Source organism: Microchirus variegatus (genome assembly GCF_963457635.1).
Source record: "Microchirus variegatus genome assembly, chromosome: 21".
Classification (NCBI taxonomy): Eukaryota; Metazoa; Chordata; class Actinopteri; order Pleuronectiformes; family Soleidae; genus Microchirus; species Microchirus variegatus.
Window position 1 is genome coordinate 6795894 of NC_139822.1, and position 14881 is coordinate 6810774.

Below are 14881 nucleotides of genomic sequence, written 5' to 3' on the forward strand. Positions count from 1 at the left end.
AAATACAGTAAATATGCGCATTAAAGCTCAATAGCTTCCAATTCACCTGCTGGCTCAAAATCAGTGCAGGCATACACTTGTTTAATGAGACACACCTGTTTATTTATTTACTTTAAAAATACAAAACAAATCTTGAAGGTGCATTATGTTATAAATAACTGGCCATAAAATCCTACTAATCAATAATGTTCATAAAACAAACTGAACTCAACAACAACAGCACTGCAGCCAAAATATTTGAAAAAAAATATATTTTGCACACAAATCATGTTTATGTTTTGAAATCATGTTTTGGCATGTGGCGCCACCTACCGCCATCTACCAATCATTGCAGTCAGTAGAGTCTCTGCTGCCGAGCAACCACGGGTTGCCAGTTAGGTCAGAAAACGAAACCTAAAATACCTCGGTATTTTGAATTTGAATGTAGTAACCGTTTTTGGCCACATTCTTACATATGGTACCTTTAACACTCATATTTAAAAAAAAAAAACACTTTTTACACAATACCCATTTTATTCTGAAAACCGGAAGTTTCCACGAGCTGCAGTGAGCTCGCAAACGTATTTGACATAAAGTTAGCAATAAAGGCGCACTTGAAATCGAGGGACGGCTGGCTTGAAGGCAGTGCTGAACTGACAGACATTTACTTAACCGAAATAGTTTTAATGTCGGCTTCATGGGAAGAAATCAACAGACTGCGTTCACGCCAGCCGTCTTTCGTTTTCGCGTGGTCAAGCCAGCCGCTCCAACATTTCAAGTGCGCCCTTACTGCCAACACTATGGCAATTACTTTGCGACAACTGGGAATGGCAGGCCCTACAAACACGCCCCTTACAAACACACCCCTTACAAACACGCCCCCTCAACACTGATTGGGTGAGGGATCACGTCTGACATGATGACGTTGACGTATTTGAAGAAGAAGGACTAGAAAGCAAGTAGGTGTACTCCCGTACTTGGCGAGTATGTACTCCAGTCGTTCTTCTCAAGTATGTACTACCCCGAGAAAGGGCCACGGTCTGTTATTGGGTCATTTGAATGACTTTCACTAGAGCCAATCGGAGACGTGCTTCTACCCGAGGCGCGATCACAGCCAATCAAACACTGGAATTCTCAAAAGTATGGTGTCTTGTGTGAACAGCTGGTGGGGGTTAGTAAGGGGACTGGAGTAGGGCCGTTTCGTCGGTGGTTAATGGGGGAAACAACAGCGAGCAAATTGGCATCATGAGGCTCCGTGAAACACTGTTGTGGACCGTCTTTTTTGCCCAAAAGGTGAGAGCGACCGGAAACGGATCACCCGTGTGTCGATGTCGTAAAGCGGCTTGTGGTTGACATCGGGTTGTTGTTTTCTACCCGTGTTGCGGGGGAGTAGTAGCATGGATGCTATTAGTGCTAGCCTGCGGAGATGACCGTCCACGGGCCCCGGTGGAAACACACACTCACCATCACCACCGCTCACCCTCAGATGAAATATGATGGTTTATCGCTATTTACCACATCACTGAGGAACCACCGCGTTTATAACATATTGTACAGTGTTTATAACAGACCGTAGACTGTTTATAACAGACAGCAGACAGTGTTAGCAAAACAAACAGTTCACATTAGGCTACAGTCAGGAAATGATTGAACATTGCCGTGTCTTTTATGTAGAAATCCCACTGTACTTACACCTGCGCTGGTGAAACAGCTTCTGTAGTTTATTCTTTGCTATGTGTCTTTTGGTTTAGTCTCTGTTTTGTTTTCATGTGGTGTGAATAGACTCACGAAGTCCTGAAGAAGCCTGTTACTGTTTTATATAAGCCTTAACCAAGGCGATGGGTGGATGGGGTGGTATATTAATTCAAATGAGCCACTCATGGCATGACTAATTTAAAATCCTGTTACGGATCTTTAATTGACATTTTTGTGAAGCATTTATGTGATATTCGGTTTCTTTGAAGGGTTTATACATACATATCCGTTATTTTGACTAATATCGGACTGATCCCATTACTGATTATCAATTAGCCTCATCCTTCAAAACACAATAAAAAAAAGCCATGTAAGACATTCATATATATTAATATATTACCTGTGAGGCGAGTGTTGAGCACTGCTGGACTCAAAGACACAATGTGTTCAATAGAAAAGTAAAGCATCATCACAAATTGCCGACAAAAATCAAAACCTCTGACTCCCAAAAAGCATCCATGTTTAGGTTATCCTCCACATTGATGTGATTTGCACATCCAGAAATAACATATTTAAAAAGTTTGAAAAATCTAGGAGGTCCACCTGGTTTTCAGAGGTGAAAGGTGAAATGACTGTTCAATGGACATGTGCGCTGATGCTGACACTGTTGTGCTGTTGACAGGTGGTGGCAGAGTATGGTATGGCCCATTTCAGTGATAATGATAACAGCAAAGGGAAGGATTACTGCATATTCTTCAACTCTCAGTGGGCACGTCTACCTCAGGACCTCAACAAGGCGGTAAGTGGTTTTCTGGTTTTTATGACTGAAGCCATTTTTTTGGGTAATGTTGTGAAAACTGGCTTTGGACATACAAAGTTCCACAGGGCTCATCTGGACATGGTGAGGTGCTATCGGATTGCAATCTGATCACAGAAAACGCCTTTTGATGACAGGACGTAAAGGGTGTCTCAACGGCAAATACTACTCATACTAAAGTCATTCTTTGCTCATTCATACACACAAATTAAAACTTTTTTTAGAACAGCTGTCTGGAGAAGATCAGCTCATTATTCCTCACTGAACATAAAACATCTTTAAAAGTCCACTCTCTGATATAAACCTCAATGTCCTTCATTTGTTTGTAATAGTGAAAGTCCACCATTATTCTGGCCTTCACCATCTTGGAAAAGATTAAGGCAGCGTCTACATCCACATCCTCATCTATTTTTTTCTTCCTGCTGATGTAGACGGCCATCTTTGTTTGTCCCAGCCGGAAGTTAATCATCTGACATTTTGTTTTTGTTGCTTTTTTGTATTTAAAACCAAGGATGTAGACCTGTTTGGAGAAAGTCACCCCCATTTGTCCAAACAGTTTCCTCACCAGATAAAACAATTGTGTGAGACGACTGCAGTCATAAAAACAGTGAAAGACAGTTTCTCTGTCTGTGCAGAAAGGACACGTGTCATCTGTAGCTGCTCCGATCTCACAGCTACTGCCACATGTAAAACTCTCCACTGCAGGTCTGCTGTCTTTTTAGGGAGTGGAGGCTTGTACAGTCCTCTCCACTCAGGTGTGGTGTCGGCCTCCAGCCCCAGGTGACTACGCCAGGCTGTGTCAGACCTCTGGCGTAGTCTCTCTTGGTTTAGGACCTTGACCATTGTCTTACATAAAATCTTCCCCTTCTCGTTCAGGTTCACATAAAAATCCTTCAAATAAAATCCACCACAGCCATCGAACCCCAGTTTAATCCTTAAAACTGGAAACGGGTCCTCCGAGCAAGATTCAGCTGGTCGTCCAGAAGACCTGTCCAGCAGCGTGAGCTCCTGCCCCGATAAACACCGTCTCCAGTGCTCCAGCAGCCTGTTCACCATTCTCACCGACCTCAGACCCAAGGCAGCAGTGAGAGCGACTCCGTCCTCCAGTCTGGTGCCGGCGCTTTTCACCACTGAGACCAAGGTTTAAACCCGAGCCCTGCGGAAGACCTCCGTCACTGCTGGCCCCGCCCAACAGGGTTGTGGTCAGCCGTCCTCCATAGACCACCGGCTCCTTCAGCAGCCACTGCAGCGAGTCGCACCGATCAGCACGCTCCTTCACCAGCATAAACCATACTTTCAATAGTCCTTGATAAAAACCTGGCGGAGTCTGAACTTTGACTTTTAAACTCCATTAAAAAGATCGAGTCCTTTAATCCCAGGCCCTCGACTTGCTGAAGGAGCAAGCGGGCTAGCGGCCTCCACACCAACCAAGTTTTTAGGTCCGTATAATAGTCTTTGGATGAACTAGAGGCGGAAAGAGGTGTTTCGTGAACATAAGAATGGTTTATATGAGCTTTTAGAGTTTCTGACCTTTCTGTGGGTTTACAGCATGTCTGTGTTTGTTAAAGTTAGATATGGTTTTTCGACGCTTTTGTCGCTGAGTCTGACGCTGCCCCCGATCCCGGAGGCAACCGTGAAGAAGAGGTTAACACTATCTTGTCTCTTCTTGTAGTCACGTCTGCAGATCTATGACCTGACAACATCAGTCCTGTGCTCGGCCTCTGATGTCCCAGAGGGAGGCTTCCCAAATCGCATCCCCATGGTGATGCGCGGCAACTGCACTTTTTATGAAAAGGTTCGTCTGGCCCAGATCAACGGCGCCAAGGGCCTACTCATCGTCAGCAAGGACAGACTGGTAATCTAAAAATAACAGTTCCAAGCTGTAGCTTGTGCTAATTTTTGCATCATTATGTTGACTTTAGCTATAAACACAAACTATATGTTTTTATTTTTATTTTTTGAACTCCAGACACCACCAGCAGGAAACAAGACTCAGTATGGGGAGATTGACATTCCTGTAGCATTGCTCAGCTACTCTGATATGCTGGACATAAGCAAGGTAAGAGGCAGTCTTCTCTTTTCCTGATAACCCAGCAGTGTTAAAACTGTAGTATGCAATTTTTAAATGTAAATACATTGTGTTATGAATGTTGCATTCATAACATAGCCGATTACCAAATGTCACTAACTGCAGCTTTAAGTATGGACCATTTCACAGTCTGACAGAAGAGACGTACACACATAGTTTATCTTACAGCAGACAACATAAAAAAAAAGTGATAATCGCCAAAAGGTAAATTACTCTTGTTTAATGGTTGTGTATATCAATGTTTCCACCTCTGCGCCTGGCAATAGCCAGTGGCCACGGAATTATGTTTTCAATTCGTCTGCTCCTTCACGGATTAAGTGATTGGACTTTTTTGTCAATATTTTAGGATGCTGTGACCTCACAAATTGCAGTTTTGCCTTGTGAACTAATTAAACCAGGAACACCTCAAGGATATATTTTTGTTTTTGGCCCAATGAACAATTCATTTTTTGTTAATTACAGTACAACTAACCCCAGCATAATGTTGTTTCTAACTCTTGTAGACCTTTGATAAAGGGAGACTTGTTGCCATGTATGCACCCAATGAGCCCGTGCTGGATTACAACATGGTGATCATCTTCTTGATGGCAGTAGGAACGGTTGCAGTTGGGGGCTACTGGGCGGGCAGCAGAGACACCAAGAAGTAAGTGGACACAACTATGGGTCAGAGTGTGTGTATATAAATGTTTAGTTGTACATTTTTTTAGTTTAGTTTACTGTTTTATTTCTTTCACATAATGTAAACATGTCATTCAAGTGTGCTGAGAGTGAATTTGATTTTGTTCAGAAATGTAAATGAACAAAATTTCATTTATTTTGTTCATCATTATTTTGCATCAGGAACTAGTTTAACTTTGGGTAATAGGGTATAATATGGGCAAAATAAGAGCACTTAGAGAGCACTCACCTCCAACAAGGCTTAAACACTTTACCTGCATTTTATATAGAGGCACCCGATCCACTGGATTTCTAGATCTGTGTAGAACTTAACCTGCTTATAGATATTGCAACTATTATTACTCCGATAGCTATTTTTAACAACCTTAATGAAAAACAACCTCATTGGCAGATATTAGGAAGGAAAAGTTACTTTTCAGTCGAAATTTATAAAGGAAAAAGTTTTCTTGTTGAAGAAAATAGTTTTTGTCTAAGTTGATATTTGATCATTGTGACTGGTGTTTTTTTTATATTTAGTTCAACATTTTCTTCAACATAAGCAATCATTCCTAAACACAGACTTTTATTTATCCTCCTGCAGACGCTACATGAAGCACAAGCGGGATGACGGCACAGAGAAGCAGGACGAGGAGACAGTCGACGTCACTCCTATCATGATCTGTGTGTTTGTGGTCATGTGCTGCAGCATGCTGGTGCTCCTCTACTTTTTCTACGATCACCTAGGTATGACATAAACACACAACAATGCCGTTATTGTAAACTGAATATGTGATATTTTGCTGTTTTATTTTAGAGCAAAAATAGGGAAAATTATGTATCACCACATACTGTACATAATTATATATTCTACTGTTTCAGTTACTCGAATACGTTCAAATTTTTTCCCTAAAAGGCTTTATTGTGAAATATTTGCGGGACACAGTGTTATACTATAACCTGGCAATTGGTTGAGAAAAGGCATATTTAAAAGTATATAGTTAATGGCAATTTTTCAGAGGCCAGACCTTTATATAAGCTCTGACTGAATCTATTAATGGGGGTTTGAGCTGTGTATCCTTAGCAGTTATTGCTGTGATAGAGCGCTATGTGACGAGGTTCCGTCAATTATATCACATTTAAAATAAAATGTAATGCGGTTGTAGGATTATGTTTTATTTGGAACCAGCAGTGACTAGTTTAAATCAAAATTTAATATATATTTGAGTATAAGCCATGCCGTTCACAGCTAAAAACAGGTAAAAATTTGCCGGTTAAAAACACAGACAAGTGAAGCAGAAGTTGGATGAGATAATTGGGTGAGATAATTAATCATGCACTGAACTCTATTTTAGATGTCTAAAATAAACTGAAATTACTCTCAGGTCAGGTCTCCACATTTCCTCTCACAGAGTTGTTAATGTTGGCTGTGAACATCTCGAGTGTCGAGACTGAAAGCACTGAAAAAGACCTTTAATGCCTCGGATAACGTTGCACTGATAAAGAGATTAAACTGGTGACATTTAATCCACAGACCGATTTTAAGGGCTTGTGTAAGAACAAACACAACACACGTGTATTTCCTTGTTAAATATGTGATGAAATTCTAATCTTTAATCTCCCTCCACTATGTCCTCGCTGTTCAGCCATTTGGGTGATTGCAATCTTCTGTGTGGCCTCGTCCGTCGGCCTCTACAGCTGCCTGTGGCCTTTTGTGAGGAGAATACCTTTCTGCAAGTGCAGGTGAGACTGTTCACATCAGGATTGTTTCAACAATTGTCTGTTATCATATTTTTCTGCATTTTCTGCAAGTTAAGCTTCTTAAATGTGAATATTCTCTGGTTTCTTTGCGCCATATAACAAATAAATCATTAAAAAAAATGAATGCTACATATGGTCTGAGTTTGACACTGTGCCTTGTATATTTGTGGGTATATAGTGCAACTGCTGCATAATTGGCAGCCTGAGTAAACAAAACTATATACTGGTTGTTCAAGTTGGTAGGTGGTGACTGACATTAAAACCGGATTGATATTTTTGTGAGCACAGGATCCCAGAGAATAACCTGCCGTATTTACACAAGCGGCCACAGATCTGCGCGTTGCTGCTGTCGGTTCTGTGCATCGGCATCAGCGTCACTTGGATGGTGTTTCGCAACGAAGACCAGTAAGTCAAAAAAAAAAGAAAAGTCAAATCCATTCTCTGCAAATGCATATATGTGTCCAGCCATGGCAAAATCGGTCAAAAGTCCCTTTTAAGGGTTCTTAATCTTAATCTTTGAGTTATTTACAGATTCTGAAAGTGTGATTTCTAAGCTTTCCAACTAATCAGATAATATTTGAAGAAGATATGGCCATTTGAATGTAGGCACTCCTCAAACTGCTTTAGGGAGAATGTTTGCCTCAAAGATTTACACCTTCTTGGAGCCAAGAGACAGAATCATCACATTTACATAGAACAACCCCCTCCTGGTCTAAGCTGTCAGTGAAACCACACCTCTCTGTATGAGCACAGATACTATTGTTGTGAGCTACACTGCTACACAGAACAATGCATATACAATACATTTAACGTTGGTTAATAGGGTATAATATGGGACCTTTAAACTAGTTCCTGATGCCCTAATGAACATGTCTGTGTCATGCTTTAGTCAAAATATCATAAGGATGAAGCACAATAGCAGCTCAATAACCCTGCCAAAACAGCTTTTTTCAGAATAATATGAGGAGAGAACGTGGAAACACGACAGAAAGGCAGCCTTTGGTTGAGAAGAAATGTAGGACAACATCTACATCTTTCTGCAGTGCTTTCAAACGCGTGCTCTTCATATTATTGATCCACACATGTCGCTCGCTAACTGCAGGCACGTAACTGGGTAGGTCACTGGTCATTCTGGGTAGCCCTTGCTCCCAAGGGTGGTCTCGGAAAATCTCAATATTGAGGGCGATACAGCTCTTAAACTTGCCCCTCAACTCAATTTTTCTGAGAATCGGGACAACACTTGCACTAGAGGGAGCGCGCATTTTTGAGATTGAGGGTTAAGATTGAGGGTTAAGCAAGGAATTGGAATTCACCCTTAGTCACATGTCTTAAAAAAACACTGCTGCTTATATCTTGCTATGTCCACAGTGGAATGTTCATACTATATCGGTCTGTTTCTTCTCTTCCTGTGATAACAAGAATACACAAAAAGTAGAAACTGCCTTGTCTTTTAAAGCGACAAAGAAACTATTTAAAATGTAAAGAAAAGTGTTTGGATTTTCAGAGCGTGTTTCGTAGTTTTTTTTTTTTTTTCGGTCATTTAAATACTCAATGATGTCAATTTGCACATCTAAAACACCAATCATGATATTGTCTGAGACTTTATATCTTGCCCAATGCTAGACAACAGTTTATGTTGAAACTTAAAGCTAATGTGTGCTGTGACGGGTGACTGTGCTTGTCTGTGTGGTCTGTGTTCTATATTGATGATGACTGGTGTTTTGTTGCGTCCTACAGGTGGGCGTGGGTGCTGCAGGACGCCTTGGGCATCGCCTTCTGTCTCTACATGCTCAAAACAGTCAGACTGCCAACATTTAAGGTATTTATTCTTTATTCCAATGGTGCTGCTTGGTTTATGTTTGAAAATCAATTTTTCTGTTCCTCCTCCACAGGCTTGCACTTTACTACTGTCGGTCCTTTTTGTCTATGACGTGTTCTTCGTATTTATTACACCCTTATTTACAAAGGTATGTAAAGATTTTTCCCTCTCAAGACTCTTTCACATGTCTATATCCATACGTCACACTTATGGACATGTTTTCTCTTTACAGAGTGGGGAAAGTATAATGGTGGAGGTTGCGGCTGGTCCCTCTGACTCCTCCACACATGAAAAGGTGAGTACAAATTCCACAACTCCCTTATGGGTGGTAATAGAGTTTTAGTGTAGTTACAGAAAACACTGTAATTCCCACTGCTCTAAACGCCTCCTCTAATCTCTGACGCTCATGTTCTCCTCCAGCTCCCCATGGTGCTCAAAGTGCCAAGGTTAAACTTCTCTCCACTGGCTCTCTGTGACCGGCCATTCTCCCTCCTGGGCTTTGGTGATATCCTTGTACCAGGTAATTCATTACATGCATCATCACAACAGAAGTTGTTTAAATGGCTTAAACGTCATCGCCACCAGGAAATGATTTAACAATAACATCCCACACTCTCCAAGTACACAGTATTTATTATGTCATTTAAAGATGTAATATGTAACATATCTGCATCAAGGTATGTTAAAGTGATGAGACTAATGTTACTAAAACAGTGAACTGATATCTCTCCATGATCAATAAAGTAACTGCCTTTTTTTCCTGTCAGGTCTGCTGGTGGTTTACTGTCACAGGTTTGACATTTTAACACAATCCTCCAGGATCTACTTTGTGGCCTGTACAATCGGTAAGTACACGAGAAGGAGGAGGCATGAAAGATTTGGAATTGGTTAAATGTCGCTTTGCTGAAGTAAAAAATAGATAAAAGAACATGCACCTCAAGTCCAAATAATTCAGAACCGTTCGGGATCAGTCAAAATCTTCATGGCAGTGAACAGGAAGGTGAGAATCCTTGGTAATTGGATGGTAATGAACTATCCTCATTAGTTTAAATTAAAATATTTGAAGTTGTAAGTGGTGCAGATCTTCTTTTTCAGTATTTCAGGATTTTTTTGAGCTGGAATTTATATCATAAGTGGAGGAGGGGCTTGAAATAAGTTCACAACTATGACATTGAGCTGATAAAGACTCAGTGTAGTGTAATAAAAATCAGGTTTTCTACAGTGTCACTCATTTGACTACCAGCACCAGTCCACGTGAAGAAGCAACAGCGTAATGAGAGCACCTTGGAAATCCTGACCGTCTTTGTCTTTGTTTCTGGCAGCCTACGGCGTCGGCCTGCTGATCACCTTCATAGCCCTTGCTGTGATGCAGATGGGTCAGCCGGCCTTGCTCTACCTGGTGCCTTGCACACTGCTCACCAGCCTGGCGGTAGCACTGTGGCGCAGGGAGTTGCCCCAGTTCTGGACTGGAAGTGGATTTGTGGTGAATACCAGTTTGATATGACTGCCCTACTGCTGGAGAACAAAAAGACTTAAACAAAAAACAACAAAACCAACCCCCCACCCAAAATATAGTATTAATTAACACGCAGAGTAAAGTGAATTTCAAGTTGAGTAACCTCTTTAAATGATTCCATTTGTTCCAAACTCTTGTTTCTGTTTTGCTGTCTCCTCCTTCCCCCCCTAACCTTGTTTTTACTGTGGGTGTGTAATAGTCTGCTGCCGAGGGCCCAGCGGTCTGTGAATGCCACTGCAGGTATTCTTTCTCTGGGCTCACTACTTTACACTTCACCATTAAAGGTCCAGTGTGTAACACTGAGGAAGAAACAAAAAAATACTGATGGTGCATATCCATTATACAGTTGTAGCACTACTTAGGCTTGTCTCTTTTTCGTTTTTTTTACTTTTCCATTCGTGACAGCAGTTAGACGGTGGTACCTGGAGCTTTTTTTTAGGACCTGCTCTGGTGAGGTTCTCAGCGACCTGAGCCGATATTAAAACATGACGTCAACAGACTGCAGACCACCCATTGGCCAGAGAGTGTCTTCACTGGAAGAGCCATGAGCGTGACAACAAAAGAATCAAACCAAAACAATGCTAAAAATACGTATTAAAAACGTATTAATCTCCAGCAAAGAACACTATATTTTCAAGAAAGTAATTTAAAGAAAGTTTAAAGTCACCTTATGACCCCGACAATCATTTTTGGATCAATAAATCATTTAAGTGCTCTAATGAGTATGTTTTCATTATAAAATGTGTAAAAGGTTAATGTGATAATCCAGTTTCCTAGATGAGGCCAACTCTGTAGGTAAAAATACAATAAATAGCCACCAGGGGGGGGGACTCCATGTTTGAATTTAAGTCTATGGGTAAAACTATTTTTTTTTTGTGGTGGCTGAAGCAGTTTGGGGGGATTTTTGCTGATATAACTCTGGCATTTCTTAACCAAACAACATTCAAATCAGCACTGCACACACTGGTACTCTTTGTAAGTCACAGACAGACAGACATTCCTTGCATTTATAGACAGATTGTGTGCACCACTGTGATTGACAACCGTGTCGTCATAGTTGTGTGTGTGATGCCAGTGAACTTTTATTTGTAAAAACCTCAACATGGTGCTGATTAAATTGCATATTTCAGAGTTCAGATTGTTATCTGTGATTATTAAAGTACTGGCTGCTACTACAAAAAGTGTATAATGACTAAAATAAAAATAGCTTAGTTTTTTTTATATGTACTTTAGGCAAAGTCCTAGCTTTAAGTAGACGATGCTGCACCTTTTTGGTATGTAAAGGCCACTGTAGTTTCCTGATGTAACTCCTTTTGACGTCATTAATTCTTGCACACTGGACCAATACTGTTGTTTTCCCTGTGTGTGTGTGTGTGTGTGTGTGTGTTTTTGTACTCGCGGCATACTGAGGACCAGTGAGGGTTTTTAACCAACAAAGTGAGGTCATTTTTACGAAGTGAGGACATTTTGGCCGGTCCTCACTTTGTTTTCATTGAAATCACTTCCTTAGGTTGCTATAACATGCTATACTCAATTTGTACATAGTACAAGTACATAGTATAGTTGTACATAGTATAGTATTACGTTTTTGTAAAAAAAAAAAATTCAAATTTTGGACAACATAGTATAGAATGACTTTTTGTCAAATTTTGGACCAAAAGTTATTTTTATTTTTTTTCAACTTTTGGATGACATAGTATAGTATGACGTTTTTGTCAAATTTTAGACCAAAAATTTTGGGTCAATTTTTTTTCTTCAAATTTTGGACGACAGTATAATATGATAGTTTTGTCAAATTGTGGACCAACAATTTTTGGTCAAATTTTATTTATTTTTTTGGTCGACAGAGTATAGTTTAATTTAGTATAGTATAATTTTGGACCAAAAAAAAATAATTCCAAGTTTTCCAGCCCTTTCTGCTCTGGGGCTCCACCTGCAGACATTTTATGGTACTGCAACCAGTAGTTCTTTGTAGATGTCGTTCATGAAGTAGATTTTTGTAATTGTGTTGATTTTTAAAGTGGAAATGCTGGTCCTCAGTATGCAGCAAGTACAAGAATGTGTGTGTGTGTGTTTGTGTGATAGATTAGTGACTATTTATTTATTTAGTTATTTTTTTATATATTAGTGACTATTTGGCAAAATACAATAATGATGGTGGCTGGTTTGATATTACAGTTAAGGGTTAGTGTATGTTCTTCCATGAATGTTCCAGTGCTGACTACAGGAATACCTCTGATCGATGTAAACCTCCTTTCACTTGATTCAGTTGGAATGTAGGAATGACTGTATACTTTGTGGTTGTGGGTTTTATCTGCTCCTGCTACCTGGTCCTTATATCCTGTAATTAAAATTAAATTTTTTATTTTTGTCTCATATGTGCTGTGTTTTTTTTATTTTGCCCCTCACAGCCTGCCATAGCGCTCACGCCGATCAACTGCACGCAAACTGCGGCGCCACCGATGAAAGTGGAGCCACAAACTGAACCCCTGACTCGCAGTGGAAAAGAAGACAACGACCTGTGCCAGCAGCCACCTCAGGAAATGCCACCAGCTGAGAAACACGACTGACAGCATTTTTCAATTTCACTTCATTTTTTTTTTTATATATACATTTCGTCTTAGTCAACGGACATTTTAAGTATGGACGTTAATTTGCACTTGGTGTGAAGGGACGAGCAGAGGAGATGTGTGTTTTTCTGCATTGCAGTTGGACTGGACACTAATGGGAGGCATTAAACCTGACAAACACACCGAGTATAAAAGGCCAGAGTGCACTTCCAACATCTTCCTCTGCTGTAACACATTGTACAGTCTGTGCCAGTGGTGGAATTTACTTCTTAAGAACAGCTGTATTGTACTCGACTTTACAACTTTGTAAAAATGGTCCCATTTTTATTCTACTTCATTTCAGGGGCACAAACCGTTCTTTGGACTCCACTACATTTATTCAGCAGCTGTAGTTTAATGGAATCACAACTTCAATTTATCTGGCAACTCTTTGATGGAGTCCCTCTAGGTTTGGATGCACTGGATTAAAAACAATTCTACTATATATCAATATATGACTAATTTACAGAAATAACCAGCAACATCTTTATGATTTGTAATTAAAAAAAAAAAAAGTTTAAGTTCATCCCATGGTTTAAGCAACATTTGTGATTATTATCATTATGTGATGGTCATTTAGTTTGTATTTTGGTCAAAAAGTAAATTCCCTGAGCTTCAGGAAATGAGGTCAGATATAAATGATGGGGACAAAGTACTTAAACTAAAGTAATTTCACTCAAGTTATGTTTTGTAACTAAAGTTACTTGAAATACCAGGCTGAATGCAGGACCTTTCCATGTACTGTTTACACTGTTGTTGGTGCAGCATTGGAACCATCCAAGTACTTCTGCCTCATTGGTCTGCACCACTGAAAAGTGGTTTTGTTGGAACAAACACCAAGCGTCTGAAGTCATCAGTGGCTCCTTACAGCTGTGAAAGGAGTGGGTCATTTTCTTTTGTGCATGTGTACATTGTTGCACACCTCCTGCCATAAGGTCATCCAATCACTGCCTACAGTGAGTGAGCTTGTGCTAGAAAAGGTCATAAAACTGCGATGTAGTGGCCTTATATCTGAAAACTGTGTGTGGAGAAGCTTTCAGGCACTTAAAATTTTAAAACTGTAGTGCGCAAACTTTTACATAAATCATTCAAACCAGTGTTGCATGACCTCACACAATGCTGATAAAGTCCTGTGACCAGTGCTAGTTTCATAGCATTATTAAAACGAACCAGTGCTCAATATGTTAATTCATGTGCAGACATCGCCACGATATTAACACTAGTTACTCTCTGATTTGTTTTATGTACTGGGAGGGCTAAACACAGATGGTCAGGTCGTATGTGATCACTGGAGACATCTTGATGCCAGGTGTGAACAGTCATACCTAACACAACAATTCTGTTTGTATATTTGCCAGGGTTATTTGTTTGAATACTTGAATATTCTAAACTCCAGTGCATGAAAGCGAGTGAAAGGGTTCACAGCATGTTAAGCGAAGAGGAGCAGCTTCGAGATGCATTCAAGAAACCTTGTAAATTTCACCACTACTGCAAACAGACATGCAGTCAACTAACAGCTTTCTAATGCTGCCACCTTGAGTAGAAATCATTAATTAATGCAATCGGTAAAAAAGTCTGTATCTTTTTTATATATATTTATACTTACTTATGTATGTATAAGTCACATTATATTAAGTGATACTGATTATAACTTTTTATAATAAAAACAAATAATCAAATAATGGAGTATTCATGCCCGTCCTTAGCCTGAATGGGGCCCTAATCCATTGTAGCAGTGCTAAAGTCTTATGTTGACCAGCAACTTTCCCATGCTGCACACAGGAAGTGTTAGGTTTCATGTTGAGAGACTGAGGCGACAGCCACATTGCACTGGTAAAGGTGCAAATGGTTTGGAGATGAACTGAAAACAAAAAGCACCAGGAAAATCAATTCCACTGCTCAAAGCAGTTTGATGGGATACAACACTTCCCACCCCCGCACT

General features: G+C 40.1%; 1 protein-coding gene across 1 annotated transcript; it reads left to right on the forward strand.

Moving 5' to 3' along the window:
- The first annotated feature begins 1141 nt into the window (after positions 1–1141).
- sppl2 (signal peptide peptidase-like 2) lies at positions 1142–14380 on the forward strand. The gene is made up of 15 exons (XM_083908163.1): positions 1142–1272; positions 2357–2473; positions 4164–4346; positions 4461–4550; positions 5084–5223; positions 5839–5981; positions 6881–6977; positions 7284–7400; positions 8733–8814; positions 8888–8962; positions 9047–9109; positions 9235–9334; positions 9582–9659; positions 10137–10297; positions 12742–14380. Exons 1-15 carry the CDS (start codon positions 1225–1227, stop codon positions 12898–12900), a joined length of 1653 nt encoding a protein of 550 aa, XP_083764289.1. The 5' UTR covers positions 1142–1224; the 3' UTR covers positions 12901–14380.
- The last annotated feature ends 501 nt before the right edge of the window (positions 14381–14881 follow it).